The sequence below is a fragment of the Anthonomus grandis genome, chromosome 5, assembly GCF_022605725.1.
Source record: "Anthonomus grandis grandis chromosome 5, icAntGran1.3, whole genome shotgun sequence".
In the NCBI taxonomy this organism is placed as follows: Eukaryota; Metazoa; Arthropoda; class Insecta; order Coleoptera; family Curculionidae; genus Anthonomus; species Anthonomus grandis.
Genome location: NC_065550.1, coordinates 36,314,560 through 36,328,822, shown reverse-complemented (window position 1 = coordinate 36,328,822; position 14,263 = coordinate 36,314,560). Strand labels below are relative to the sequence as shown.

Genomic DNA, 14,263 nt, shown 5'->3' with positions numbered 1-14,263 from the left:
ATAGGTGAGGTTACTGGCTATTTAAAACGCACACATTTTTTTTCTATAGATTTGAGGAAGTGTGTTAATCCACATTAGTTTCTCTTTAAATATTTTTCTCAGTTATTACCTAAATCTGAATGAGACAACGTTAGTTTTTAAAATAAAATTAATTGTGCACCATTTTGGCAAAAAATTTAAAAAAAAATGAAGGTTCTCTAATAAAAAAAGGAAAAATATATTACTGCCTAAATTTGAGGAAAAACAAAAAAATACTATGCGTTTTAAATAGCCAGTAGCCTCACCTATTCACCATTTCCGTTTGGCTACCCACCTTCCAAACACCCTGTATAAAATTTAAAATTAGGACGATACAGATTTCTACATATTAAAAGACTAAAGATACTATAAGGAACTATTGTGTATTAACGTTACGTTAGCGGAAAAATGTAAATTTTGATTAATACAATTGTATTAAATAAAATACATGACTACGTTCATTACTACCATAAATAAAAAGAATACAAGAGTTTTGCATTTTCTGAATCCTGTGCGAGTCTTGACCACTCAAGCAGGGCATACATCAGATCACAATAATTAAAATGTGACAATATCAGTGGATCGCATTTATACATACAGGGTATATATATTGATATTTTGATATTTCAAAGTCTATGAGGGTAAATACATGGTTTTCAAAGCACGATATGACTTCTTAAGAGTATTTAAGTCCTACCCAGCCTTAACAATTTTGCTTCATAGAATACCAAAAAGGAATCAGAAAAATCTGAAGAAAAGGGGTGTTCTCCTGAGATTAGAAATCCATGAGTGGGGTTTTTAGCAAATATTAGAAGATTTTCTTAAAAGGGTTTTGAGAGACAGAAAGAATGATTCTTGCCCATTAATTTGATATCAGAACGATTTTTGTAGCTCAAAGACTTTTTAAGTTAGAGGCAAATTTCTTATTTAAGGTCCAAGAGGCTCCAAGGTTGAGCTCTTTAGACCCATATTGGAATAATAAGATTTTTACACTTCAAAGGATATTTTTGGGTATAACTTGGGAACCACTTGGAATATTTTCATAATTTTTTCATATCTAAATAAAGGGATTTTGAGGATGAATTTCAGAGTAAAAACTTAGCCAAAGTTTGCAATCCAACTGCCTGGAAAAATACTTTTATTTATTCCAGGCAGTTGAGACCGTTCAATAAGATTATAAACAAAACCAGAATTTAATTCTCCTTCTAAAGAAACTGGAAATATTATTCCAGGCAATTGGAAATATTGAACTTTCTTCAGAAAATTGAACGCCTGATGATTCCAATGAATTAGTTCAATATTTTCAATTGTCTGGAAGAATATTTTTAGTTTCTTTAGAATCAGTACAGTCCTGATGTAAATTAAAAAAAAAAAAAGATATTTTAATGACTATGAGGGTAAATATATGGTTTTTAAAGCACGACATGACTTCTTAAGAGTATTTAACGCATGTCTCGAAAACTTTAATTGTGAACAAAAATTGTACACCTCATCTTTCTCTTAACAAAGAAAGGGGTGGACTGAATGAAGGTCATTTTGGAAAAAGGTAACGTTTATATCTTTTACATTTTTAAGAGTTAACAGTTTTAAGTTTGTTACCCAGTTTTAATAATTTTGCTTCACAGAATTCCAAAAAGTGATCAGCAAAATTTGAAGAAAAGGGGTGTTTTCCTGAGATCTGAAATTCTTGAGTGTGGTTCTTAGCAAATGTTAGAAGATTTTCTCAAAAGGGTTTTAGGGAGCAGAAAGAATGATTCTTGCCCATTAATTTGATATCAGAACGATTTTTGTAGCTCGAAGACTTTTTAAGTTAGAGGCAATTTTTTTATTCAAGGTCCAAGATGCTCCAAGGTTAAACTCTTTTTAGATTTTACACTTCAAGGGATATTTTTGGGTATAACTTGGGAACCACTTGGAATATTTTCATAATTTTTTCACATCTAAATAAAGGGATTTTTGAGGATGAATTTACGAGTAAAAAGGTGGTTTTCATTTAGGGTTTTGGGTAGTAAGGGTCGTTTTGGTTGAAATAATTGGATTATTCTTAAAAGGGTTTTAGTCAAAGAGAGGTCTTTTTTTTCCTTATGAGTTTCCAATCCAACTGCCTGGAAAAATATTTTGATTTATTCCAGGCAATTGGAAATATTGAACTTTCTTTAGGAAATTTAACGCCTGATGATTCCTATGATGTAGTCGAATATTTTCAATTGCCTGGAAGAATATTTCTAGTTTCTTTAGAATCAGTATAATCCTGATGTAAATTTAAAAAAGAAGGCATCATATTTTGACACAAAGAATATATGGTTGTCATATAAATAGAGCTACTAATAAATTAAAACATGTACATACACAGGGTTTTCATTTATGAATAAAGACTTTTCAAGTTTCGCCTTCCAAGGTCCTAGAGCCATCAGATTTGATGTTTTCATTACGATATAAAAGGCTTTTATTTATTAGGAATATTTTTAGGCATAATTTTGGAACTAATTGGAATGTCCCTAATTTTTTTATACTTAAATAGGGAGATTTCTGAGGATGGACTTGAGGGTGGAAACGCTACTTTGGATAGTTAAGAAGGTTTCAAATAAGATATTTTTTTTAGGCATAATTTTGGAACTAATTGGAATATTTCCCTAATTTTTTTACACTTAAATAGGGAGATTTCTGAGGATGGACTTGAGGGTAGAAACGCTGCTTTGGATAGTTAGGAAGGTTATAAATAAGATATTTTTTCAGGCATAATAACAATAAAAACATGAAGTTATTGGTGGTAGAGAAACAGGAATTTTCTGGCATTTGAGGAAACGTTCCTATAAGTCATTTTACGATAATGAGTATGTTTTTTTACAGTAAAATCAATTATTGAAAATTCTTTTTTCGATGTTTTTATAGATGGGTGGGGTTGAATGGGGATGGAAAGGGTTCAGTTATAATTTATAGTAGTTATATATATTTAAAATAGTTATAATTCGGGGTCTGACTAAAATGTTTAAATATCATAATTAATTTTTTTGGAAAAAAAACCACTTAAAAATTCGCTATTTCGCCATCGGATTATTGTTTCAGGTAAAATTACACACATTTAACATTTGCCCTTGAATTTCTATCAATTTTTTATATGCCTCTAAAACCCCATATAAAACAACGTATAAGTCATACAAGTTTTATATTGTTCCACTATTATGCACACAGACACTTACATAAGACAACAGTAAATTACACCCAAATAAAACAAAGAAACCCGCCTTAGATGCACGCATTTATAACTTAAATATAACGCAAAATTATTATTGCTATGCTAAATAAATGATATTCGCGATCAATAATTTAGAAAGATTCTTAAGAATTGGTGAATGAAGGGCACATTCTAGATATCTCAAATACCCCCGTTTAAGGAATCGCTGAGAAATATCTCTCCTGTTAGTTAGACTGAACAGGAAACGTGTGTATAATGTATTAAAATGTATATGCGTTAGAGGAAATTTTTGGCTATAACTTGGGAATAACATGAAATATTTCCATTAGTTTTTACATTAATATAAGAGTATTTCCTGAGCCTCGATTTAAAGGTAAAAACATGGCTCTGGCTTAAGAACTTTGATGACTAAAGCACTTTTGAAATCCAAAAATCTCATCCATTATTCTCTAAGAGATCGACATACAAAATTGATGAAAAACAAAGAAAAACACAAAGTCACGGTCTCACAACACGTAATAAAACGGGCTACACGTGTTTCGCTCTAGCTAGAGCATCATCAGGCCTTTAGAAGCCATCCACACACTTCACAGTACATAAATAAAGTTTAATTTAATATCAGAACGATTTTTTAACTCAAAGACTTTTTCAGTTAGAGGCAATTTTCTTATTCAAGGTCGAAGAACCTCCAAGGTTGAACTCTTTAGACCCATATTGGAATATTAAGATTTTTACTTCAAGGGATATTTTTGGGTGTAACTTGGGAACCACTGGGAATATTTTCATAATTTTTTCACTTCTAAACAAAGGGATTTTCGAGGATGGATTTCAGAGTAAAAACTTGGTTTTCATTTAAGGATTTGGGTAGTAAGGGCCGTTTTGGTTGAAATAATTGGATTATTCTTAAAAGGGTTTTAGTCAAAGAGAGGTCTTTTTTTTTCTTCATGAGTTTCCACCAGATAGTCTCCAATCCAACTGTCTGGAAGAATATTTTTATTTATTCCAGGCAGTTGAGACTATTCAATAAGATTATAAAAAAGACCAGAATTTAATTCTCCTTCTAAAGAAACTGGAAATATTATTCCAGGCAATTGGAAACATTGAACTTTCTTCAGGAAAATTAACGCCTCATGATTCCAATGAATTTGTTCAGTATTTTCAATTGCCTGAAAGAAACAGTACATAAATAACGTTTATTTATCTACTGTGAAGTGTGTGGATCGCTTCTAAAGGCCTGATGATGCTCTAACTAGAGCGAAACACGTGTAGCCCGTTTTATTACGTGTTGTGAGACCGCGAATTTGTGTTTTTCTTTGTTTTTCGTCAATAAAGCACTTTTGGTTAAAGCATTTTTATTTGCTAATATTTACAATTTTGAATTTTTTTTTCACGAAATAATTAGGCCATGCATAAGAATATTTTACCCAAAACAGAGGCCGTTTCGTTGCCATTAATTTGACATATGAACTTTTTGCACCTCGAAAACTCTAAGATTTAAAACCCAGCTTTTAAAACTCACATTGCAACACCTAACTTTCTATTTACTAACAGACATTTTAGGTCATAACTCGATAACCACTTAAAATATTTAAAAAAAAATGTCACTAAAATATAAAAGGATTTCTAAGGGAGCTTTCCTCCTTAAAAAAAAAAAACTCACCTAAATCGCTAGCATCAACCTCCACGTCCATCCTATCGCTCGCTCGGTTCCTCGCCTGTCTAAAGTTACACTCTGGTTCCGCGCCCCTGGTCAATGTACCCTTGACGGGTTCCCCCTGGGGGGATACACACCAACACACCCCCACGTGCTCCAAACACTGCACCGGCTGCCAATTGCCCGTTTGGGGGTCGCACCGCGGGGCGAAAGTCGCTTTTTTGTAACGTTCCGACTGCCGTTGGTTCTTTTCGCGTAGACGCTCGCACTGACTCAAAACTGTTTAAGAAGAGAAATTTGAGAATTTGAAGGTGTCTCAAGATGAAAATTTAAAAAAGAAAAGACTAAATATTTGACAACTTTTTGATATGAATATGTTGTAACTAGCCACCTTAATCAAGATCTTCGTAGGTATATAGGTGCATATGCAAAGCAAAGTCAAGTGTTCAGCAGTTTCGAATTGCTTTAGAATATAAGATTAACATTAAATTGCAAAAATCCTTGGGCAGTGGAATTTTGGAATCTAAAATTTTTTACAATTAGATTAACTATCATCAGCGTACTTATTATATGAATAGCGTATTTGGTGCAAATATTTCATTGTGATTTTGACAGTGTTATGGTTTTTACAACACTCTGTATTGCGTATAACAAAAGTTTAATTTAATATTTGAACGATTTTTGTAGCTCAAAGACTTTTTCAGTTAGAGGCAATTTTCTTATTCAAGGCCCAAGAACCTCTAAGGTTGAAATCTTTAAACCCATATTGGAATATTAAGATGTTTACACTTCAAGGGATATTTTTGGGTATAACTTGGGAACCACTGGGAATATTCTCATAACTTTTTCACTTCTAAATAAAAGAATGTCTGAGCATGAATTTCCCAGTAAAAACGTGGTTTTCATTTAAGGCTCCGCTACCTATCTTCTAGCCACACAGCTGAGGGGCAGCGGTGAGAGACGCTGTTTAGCTTCTGTAATTTCTCATAATACTAAAAAGCCTATATACACGATTAAAAAATTCCTTAATCATAAAAGCCCGATTGGCTTAGTTAAAAACAGGGAATTAAAGAAAAAATATATTAAACGGAAAAGATTATTCCAAACCAAAGAGAAGTCTGGACTTGATAGCAGTTACGGTGATAATGTCAAAAGCCTGATCTAACACCTGAGGAGTTGCAAAAATAAAAAGATTTTCTAGCTAGTATTAAAAAAAATGCAGAAGAAATCAAATTAATTAAAGAGCTCACAAAGGAACAGAGCCAATCTGATTTGTGGCACTTAGAGCGAAGAAAGCGTCTTACGGCATCAAATTACTACGCAATTTGCTCTAAATTTAGTGCCAGAAGCAACGGCGATACAAAAAAGCTCGTGGAACAACTTCTGTACCCAAAAACAATTAATTCTGCTAGCATTGAGTGGGGCAAACAAAATGAAAAACGGGCAATTAATGTTTTAGAAACATTAATTGATGAGAAGATATTACCATGTGGCTTATTTGTAAGCGAAAATATTTCATTCTTGGCAGCGACTCCCGATGGCCTTATTGGGAAGAAGGGGATTGTTGAAATCAAATGCCCCTTTAGTGCTAAAAATCTCACCCCTGAAGATGCGATAATGCAAAGAAAAATATCATTTTGGAAGAAAAACGGAGAAATTAATAAAAACCACAAATGGTTTTACCAAATACAAGGCCAATTGTTGGTAACTGGGAGATCCTACTGCTGCTTTGCAGTTTGGACACCTTTGGGCATTAAGAAGGAAATTATTTTAAAAAACGATGTATTCTGCGAAAACATGAAAAAGAAATTAACTATATTCTATTCGATATGTTTTTTACCTGATCTTGTAGATCCTCGCAAAAATGGAAATATGCACGTTAGAAATATTTCCCTAAAAGAATATACGATTGTATAAGTTTTTTTTATATGTAGCCAACTTTGTATATTTTGTAATAAAGGTCTTGTTTCGTTTGATTTATGTGTTATTGGTCTTTATTTTTATTATCATCACATTTTACAATTATACCAAATCGAAAAAATTTACCATAAAAACTCTTATTCAAAGTATCTATATGAATTGGATATTAAAATAAGAAGAAGGTATAGCAATGGAGTCAAGCAAGTAGGTAGGTAGGTATGAAAAAAAAAATTGTAAACAGTCAAAGATAACATTGTATGCCAACTTATAGTTTTTATTTTTTTACCTAGATTAAAAGTCAAATATTTAAAAAAAGCATGATGTGGGTATTAATTTTGTAAGAATATAGATATCAAGAACACGCAAGAATGTTGTTGTTTAAATGTTATTTTCTACCAAAATAAGCAGAAAAGTATTGTTAGTGGTATCATTTAAAGCAATTTTCGAACCATTGTCACAAAAAAAGAAACAAAAAAATAAAAAATTAACAAGGGCGAACCACCTAATTGCGATACACAGTAGATCGACACAAACTATTAAATAGTGATTTTAACTAAAAAGCAAGTTCCCTTTCTCAATAAAATATAATAAAGTATCACATACAGGGTGACAATTTAAAAACTTGAAATGGCCATATAATAGGAACGAAAAACTAAATAAAATCATATATTAGGAACGAAAAACTGGAATAAAAAAACGCCCAAAAGAGTTTCTATAAAACGAAAGAGGAACAAAACAAGTATATTATCTCACCTTTATCTGCAACCCCTTGGAGAGGGTGACATACACCCCTAAAATCCTAAATAGAAAGGGGAGTCGAGTGACATCAATTTCCTGAAATGTGGCTTTCTATGGTATCATTGGAAAGCATTTTTCAAAAGCTTCAAGATGATCTATTACTCGACCCCCCCTTTTTATTTAAGATTTTAGGGGTGTATGTCACCCTGTCCAAGGGGTTGCAGATAAGGGTGGGATAATATGCTTCTTTTTGTTCCCCCTTCGTGTTATAGAAACTGTTTTGAGCGTTTTCTTATTCCAGTTTTTCGTTCCTAATATAAATGGTCATTTCAAGTTTTTAAATTGTCACCCCGTATATTATTCCATTCCTAAATGTTTCTAATCACTACAATAAGTTCCTTTTTTTCAAATCACTTCCTTTTTAAGAATTGCCAAATAGAGAATAAAACCCTTAAATTCGTATAATTTTTACCATCCAAGAAATTTGGAATTTAAGAGAGATTGATAGAAAACTGGAATAATAACAATCCTGTATTTTTTAGGCTATTTTAATAATAGTGTTGATTTAATTTAATAGGCTTTAGTAACCTGAATTTTTATTCTCAGCGTAATTTATCTCAAATTAATTTACTGCCATTTTCATAAAATCACAATGATTAATCAAAACACGAGCACAACTTTTTCCTTAAAAAATAGTAGGTACCTAGTTGATTCAAATATGCCTTTACTAACATATAGATCTGATTCCAATATGACTCTTATATTTAAATTTAAATGAAATATTTAGAATACGAACCTGAAAACCACCCATCTCATAAAGTATCAAGTACTCATATAATCAGCAGAGGCCGCCACGTCGCTGCTAGTAAAAATGCACTTGCAAGGCTCTCGAAATCCGCGAATATTTCAGCAATGGTTTAACTTTTTTTTAAAAAAAATTTGACTAGCCTTTAGACAAAGGTTTGGTCGATGTCTATAATTATGTTTAAACTTAATTTAAAATTTATAATTACTCTTAAATGGCGTTTGAATATCAACAATGTTTGATTAACAAATTTATATATTTCTAGGCATATCCTCAGATTTTCATATAATTACGGACATGTGTTGATCCTTTATCCATAAAATAAAAAAAAAATTGAGTCAAAAAGTCTAACGGTTTTCAAATTATACCCGGATTTCTAAGCCCTTAAAATGATATTTTCGCATGGCCGTGATGCGGAGCCTTAAGTTAAGAGTTTCCAATCCAACTGCCTGGAAAAATATTTTTATTTATTCCAGGCAGTTGAGACCACTCAATAAGATTATGAACAAGGCCAGAATTTAATTCTGCATCGAAAGAAACTGGAAATATTATTCCAGGCAATTGGAAATATTGAACTTTCTTCAGGAAATTGAACGCCTGATGATTCCATTGCCTGGAAGAATATTTCTAGTTTCTTTAGAATGAGTACAATCCTGATGTAAATTAAAAAAAAGGCATCGTATTTTGACACAAAGAATATATGGTTGGCAGATAAATAGAGCTACTAATAAATTAAAAGGCTACGTTTAGAAATAAGGGAATGAGAGCCCTTTGAAAATTCGAAAAATGACCATTTTTGACGTTTTTTTTAGCCCAAAAATGGGCTCTAAAAATGCGAGATCTTAGCTATTAAGAGAGCTACGATGTTGCGGATGGTCTCGTTGGATTCACAAGGACGAAACTAAGATAAAACCGTTGGAATTTTCCAGATAGGGTCCACAGAAGCCGAGATATCAACCTTCAAATTTTGGGATTTTTCATTTTTCAGGATAAGAATTTTTCCAAGATTTCAATTTTTCGATTTCGAACTAACTAGACCAACGTCTTACCCTCATCCTATAGATCACAAAAATACCCGGTTATAACGGGATACGATGAGAAATAAGAGAATAAGAGCACTTTGAAAATTCGTAAAATGACAATTTTTGAGCCTAAAAATGGGTTGGACGAATGCGCGATCTCGGCTAATAAGAGATTCTGGAAACCGGAAAATTACACGTAGAATCCCTAACCAGGAAACTTACCGGGACATACGGTATTACACATCGACTCCGTATGAAAATTATTGTGATTTCCTTGACATCCCGCGTAGATAAACATCTCGCACCGGTTACTTTTCGAATTAAAGAAGTACCTGGTCAGGTTCCTCGTGTCACTTGGATCTTGGCATCTGCCTGTGTCCAACTGTTCGAAGCAAACATCTCCTAAAAGACCCAAAAGTTTAATTTATACCCTTCAATTTAAAAATAAAAAGACAATACTTACGTGGTTTTGGACAGCACACGGCATATTCACCGACCGGACTGAGCTGACATTTATGCGAAGAGGGACAAGTTTCCGCCTCCGGTCCGCAACTGAACGATTCCTCGCCCATTTTCAACGGTTCGCCATTTTGACAGGGATTCTCCTTCTTCGGTAGACACATGGGCACCGAGGGACAGGGCCACGAGACACACTCTACCGCGACCAGTCTACAGGTTTCCCCCTCGCCCCTGCACGAAATTCGCGTGCACGGGTCTACACATTCGCAGGTTCTACAGCCCTCCCGGTCCATTATGAAACCGTGTTCGCATTCGTCCGCGCAGTCTACCTGCGGGCACTTGTCGGATTCTGGTGCAGGGTCGCAGGTCAAGTTGTTGAAACGGCTTCGGGTTTGGGAGATTTCGAAACCGTGGTCGTCTACGCACCTGAAATATAACCACGAAAACATGTTGAGTTTAGTTAATATTATTTGTTTTAATTGGTTCGGGTTTTTAACACTTTATTTGATGAAATATTTTTCAAAAGGTTCTGGATATAAAAAGGTTATTTCTTGCCCAACAGTTTGATATATGAACGATTTTTGTACCTCAAGAACTCTATAAGTTATAGACAATTTTGTCAACCGAGGTCCAAGAGAAACGCATATTACAACATTAAGGATTTTATTAACTAGCGGACATTTTTGGGCATAACTTGGGAACCGCTTGAGGTATTTTCATAATTTTTTTTACAGTAATATAGAGATGTTCTTGAGGATCAATTTAAGAGTAAGAATATGGTTCCAGGTTAAAAAATTTAAGAGTCAGAGTAGTTTTTGTCGAGGCATTTTTTTGGTGAACTTTCTGAGTAATTTTTTACTACTTACAAATATTTGTACAAAATAATCAAAATGTTATAAAGAAAGAGCAATTCTTACCCAACAGTTTCGTATACGAACGTTTCTTGTACCTCAAAAACTCTATAAGTTATAGGCAATTTTGTCAACCGAGGTCCAAGAGAAACGCCTATTACAAGATTAAGGATTTAATTAATTGGCGGACATTTTTGGGCATAATTTGAAAACCGCTTGAGGTATTTTCATAATTTTTTTACAGTAATATAGAAATGTTCCTGAGGATCAATTCGAGAGTAAAAACATGTTTCTAGGTCAGAAATTTTAAGAGTCAGAGTAGTTTTTGTCGAGGCATTTTTTTTTTGTTAACTTTCTGAGCCATGTTTACTACTTACAAATATTTACACAAAATAATCAAAATGTTATAAAGAAAGGACAATTCTCACCTAACAATTTCATATATGAACGTTTCTTGTACCTCAAAAACTCTATAAGTTATAGGCAATTTTGTCAACCGAGGTCCAAGAGAAACGCCTATTACAAGATTAAGGATTTAATTAATTGACGGACATTTTTGGGCATAACTTAAAAACCGCTTGAGGTATTTTCATAATTTTTTTACAGTAATATAAAAATGTTCCTGAGGATCAATTAGAGAGTAAAAACATGGTTCTAGGTCTAATTTTAAAAGTCAGAGCAGTTTTTGTCGAGGCATTTTTTTTTGTTAACTTTCTGAGCCATGTTTACTACTTACAAATATTTGCACAAAATAATAAAAATGTTTCAAAGAAAGGGCAATTCTTACTTAATAGTTTCATATATGAACGTTTCTTGTACCTCAAAAACTCTATAAATTATAGACAATTTTGTCAACCGAGGCCAAGAGAAACGCCTATTACAAGATTAAGGATTTAATTAATTGGCGGACATTTTTGGGCATAACTTGAAAACCGCTTGAGGTAATTTCATAATTTTTTTACAGTAATATAGAGACGTTCCTGAGGATCAATTCGAGAGTAAAAACATGGTTCTAGATCAGAAATTTTAAGATTCAGAGCAGTTTTTGTCGAGGCATTTTTTTTTTGTTAACTTTCTGAGCCATTTTTAGTACTTACAAATATTCGGACGAAATAATAAAAATGTTGTAAAGAAAGGGTAATTCTCACCTAACAATTTTATATATGAAAGTTTCTTGTACCTCAAAAACTCTATAGACAATTTTGTCAACCGAGGTCCAAGAGAAACGCATATTACAACATTAAGGATTTTATTAACCAGCGGACATTTTTGGGCATAACTTGGGAACAGCTTGAGGTATTTTCATAATTTTTTTACAGTAATATAAAAATGTTCCTGAGGATCAATTCGAGAGTAAAAACATGGTTCTAGGTTAGAAATTTTAAGAGTCAGAGCAGTTTTTGGCGAGGCATTATTTTTTTTGTTAACTTTCTGAGCCATGTTTACTACTTACAAATATTTGCACAAAATAATAAAAATGTTATAAAGAAAGGGCAATTCTCACCTAACAATTTCATATATGAACGTTTCTTATACCTCAAAAACTCAATAAGTTATAGACAATTTTGTCAACCGAGGTCCAAGAGAAACGCATATTACAACATTAAGTATTTTATTAACTAGCTGACATTTTTGGGCATAACTTGGGAACAGCTTGAGGTATTTTCATAATTTTTTTACAGTAATATAGAGACGTTCCTGAAGATGAATTTAAGGGTAAAAAAAAGGTTCTAGGTTAATAGTTTTATGAGTCAGAGCAGTTTTTGTCGAGGCATTTTTTTTGTTAACTTTCTGAGCCATGTTTACTACTTACAAATATTTGCACAAAATAATAAAAATGTTACAAAGAAAGGACAATTCTCACCTAACAATTTCATATATGAACGATTCTTGTACCTCAAAAACTCTAAAGGTTATAGACAATTTTGTCAACCGAGGTCCAAGAGAAACGCATATTACAACATTAAGGATTTAATTAACTAGCGAACATTTTTGGGCATAACTTGAAAACCGCTTGAGGTAATTTCATAATTTTTTTACAGTAATATAGAGACGTTCCTGAAGATGAATTTAAGGGTAAAAAAAAGGTTCTAGGTTAATAGTTTTATGAGTCAGAGCAGTTTTTGTCGAGGCATTTTTTTTGGTGAACTTTCTAAGCCATTTTTTACTACTTATAAATATTTGCACAAAATAATAAAAATGGTGCAAGGAAAGGGCAAATCTTACTTAAAAGCTTCATATATGAACGATTTTTGTACCTCAAAAACTTACAGAGTTAGAGACAATTTTGTCATCCAAGGTCCAAGAGCTACCTAATTTGACGCTATAAAATTCATAGTGCCACGTCAAGATTTTAAATTTATTGGGTCGCATTTTCGAACATAACTTGGGAACTACTTCAAATATTTTAATAATTCTTCTACACTAATATAGAGAAAACCCTGAGGATAAATTTGATAGCAAAAACATACTTCTGGATGAAAAATTTGAATTCTTAAAGCGGCTTCAATTAAGGCCTTTTTCAAAGAAAATTCTCACTAATCTTGGGAATATTTCGATAAAATTACCGGAATACGTCTAAAAGGTTTTCAGTATCGGAAAGGGCATTCTTTTCCCAACAATTTAATATATGAACGATTGTTGTACCTCAAAAACTTTTTGAGTTAAAGACAATTTTGTCATCCAAGGTCCAAGAGCCACCGAATTGGAGATTTCCAACTACAGATTGAAATATCACCATTTTTATTAATTAGGGCATAACTTTGGAACCACTTAAGATATTTGCATAATTTTTTCACAATAATGTAGAAGAACTCCCCAGGATCAGTTTGAGGATAAAAACATTAATCTGGATAATAAATCAAGTGATATTTACCAGCATTCTTTAGTGCCTGGATGGCACTGTTTCTTACTGTAACTTCCATCTTCCGTACAGGTAGGAATATACACTTTGCCAGCGGGCATTCCTGATTCATGTGCCTGGTGCTGAGCCAAAGTTCGTTGATGCTGACAAGCTAAAAAGTTTTAAAAAAAGCATGAATTATTACTTTTATCGAATTTGATCAAATAATTTACCTGTGTAGAGTAATGGCTCGATACACTGGGTACCACAACCGTTGGAGCAGCACCTCATGGTACCATTACAGGCTAAATCTGAGTTGCATTCGAAGTCGCAGGTCGGAGACGCCGCTGGGACCAAATATGGACATTGGCCCACTTTTTTTGGAAGACCTGTGACAAGAATTATCCTTTAATAAGAACCCCGTTATTTCTGGTTTGACTTGTATCCTAAGAAAAAATAAATAAAATCTTACATGCAGGTACGGGAGGACAATAGTGATCTTTGCAGCTGACTTCGACCAGTTGACATTGTTCGTCTTCGTTGCACGTTACGCCACTGCACGGGTCCCTGCACTGGCAGGTGGGGCAACCTGTGGAATTTTGCGCTATAACACCCTGCAAAAAAAATTTATTCCCTATTTACTCACTGGTCTCCTTCGATAATACGAATCCATATTCGCAACCCATTCTGCAAGTGAGATCCAGACAATCCAAAGATTTCCTCAGTTCGTCGCAGTCCGTTGAATTATCCCCGGTCCT

At 33.3% G+C, this 14,263-nt stretch overlaps 1 protein-coding gene across 1 annotated transcript in view; it reads right to left on the bottom strand.

Moving 5' to 3' along the window:
- Positions 1 to 14,263, bottom strand: part of LOC126736222 (kielin/chordin-like protein) — an 82,492-nt gene that overhangs the window by 11,033 nt on the left and 57,196 nt on the right. The window contains exons 13-19 of the mRNA XM_050440478.1: positions 14,152 to 14,261; positions 13,978 to 14,094; positions 13,739 to 13,894; positions 13,539 to 13,677; positions 9,817 to 10,238; positions 9,576 to 9,755; positions 4,875 to 5,147 (exon numbers count right to left, since the gene is read on the bottom strand). Coding sequence (XP_050296435.1) covers positions 4,875 to 5,147; positions 9,576 to 9,755; positions 9,817 to 10,238; positions 13,539 to 13,677; positions 13,739 to 13,894; positions 13,978 to 14,094; positions 14,152 to 14,261 — 1,397 coding nt within the window. The remainder of the gene's footprint in view (positions 1 to 4,874; positions 5,148 to 9,575; positions 9,756 to 9,816; positions 10,239 to 13,538; positions 13,678 to 13,738; positions 13,895 to 13,977; positions 14,095 to 14,151; positions 14,262 to 14,263) is intronic.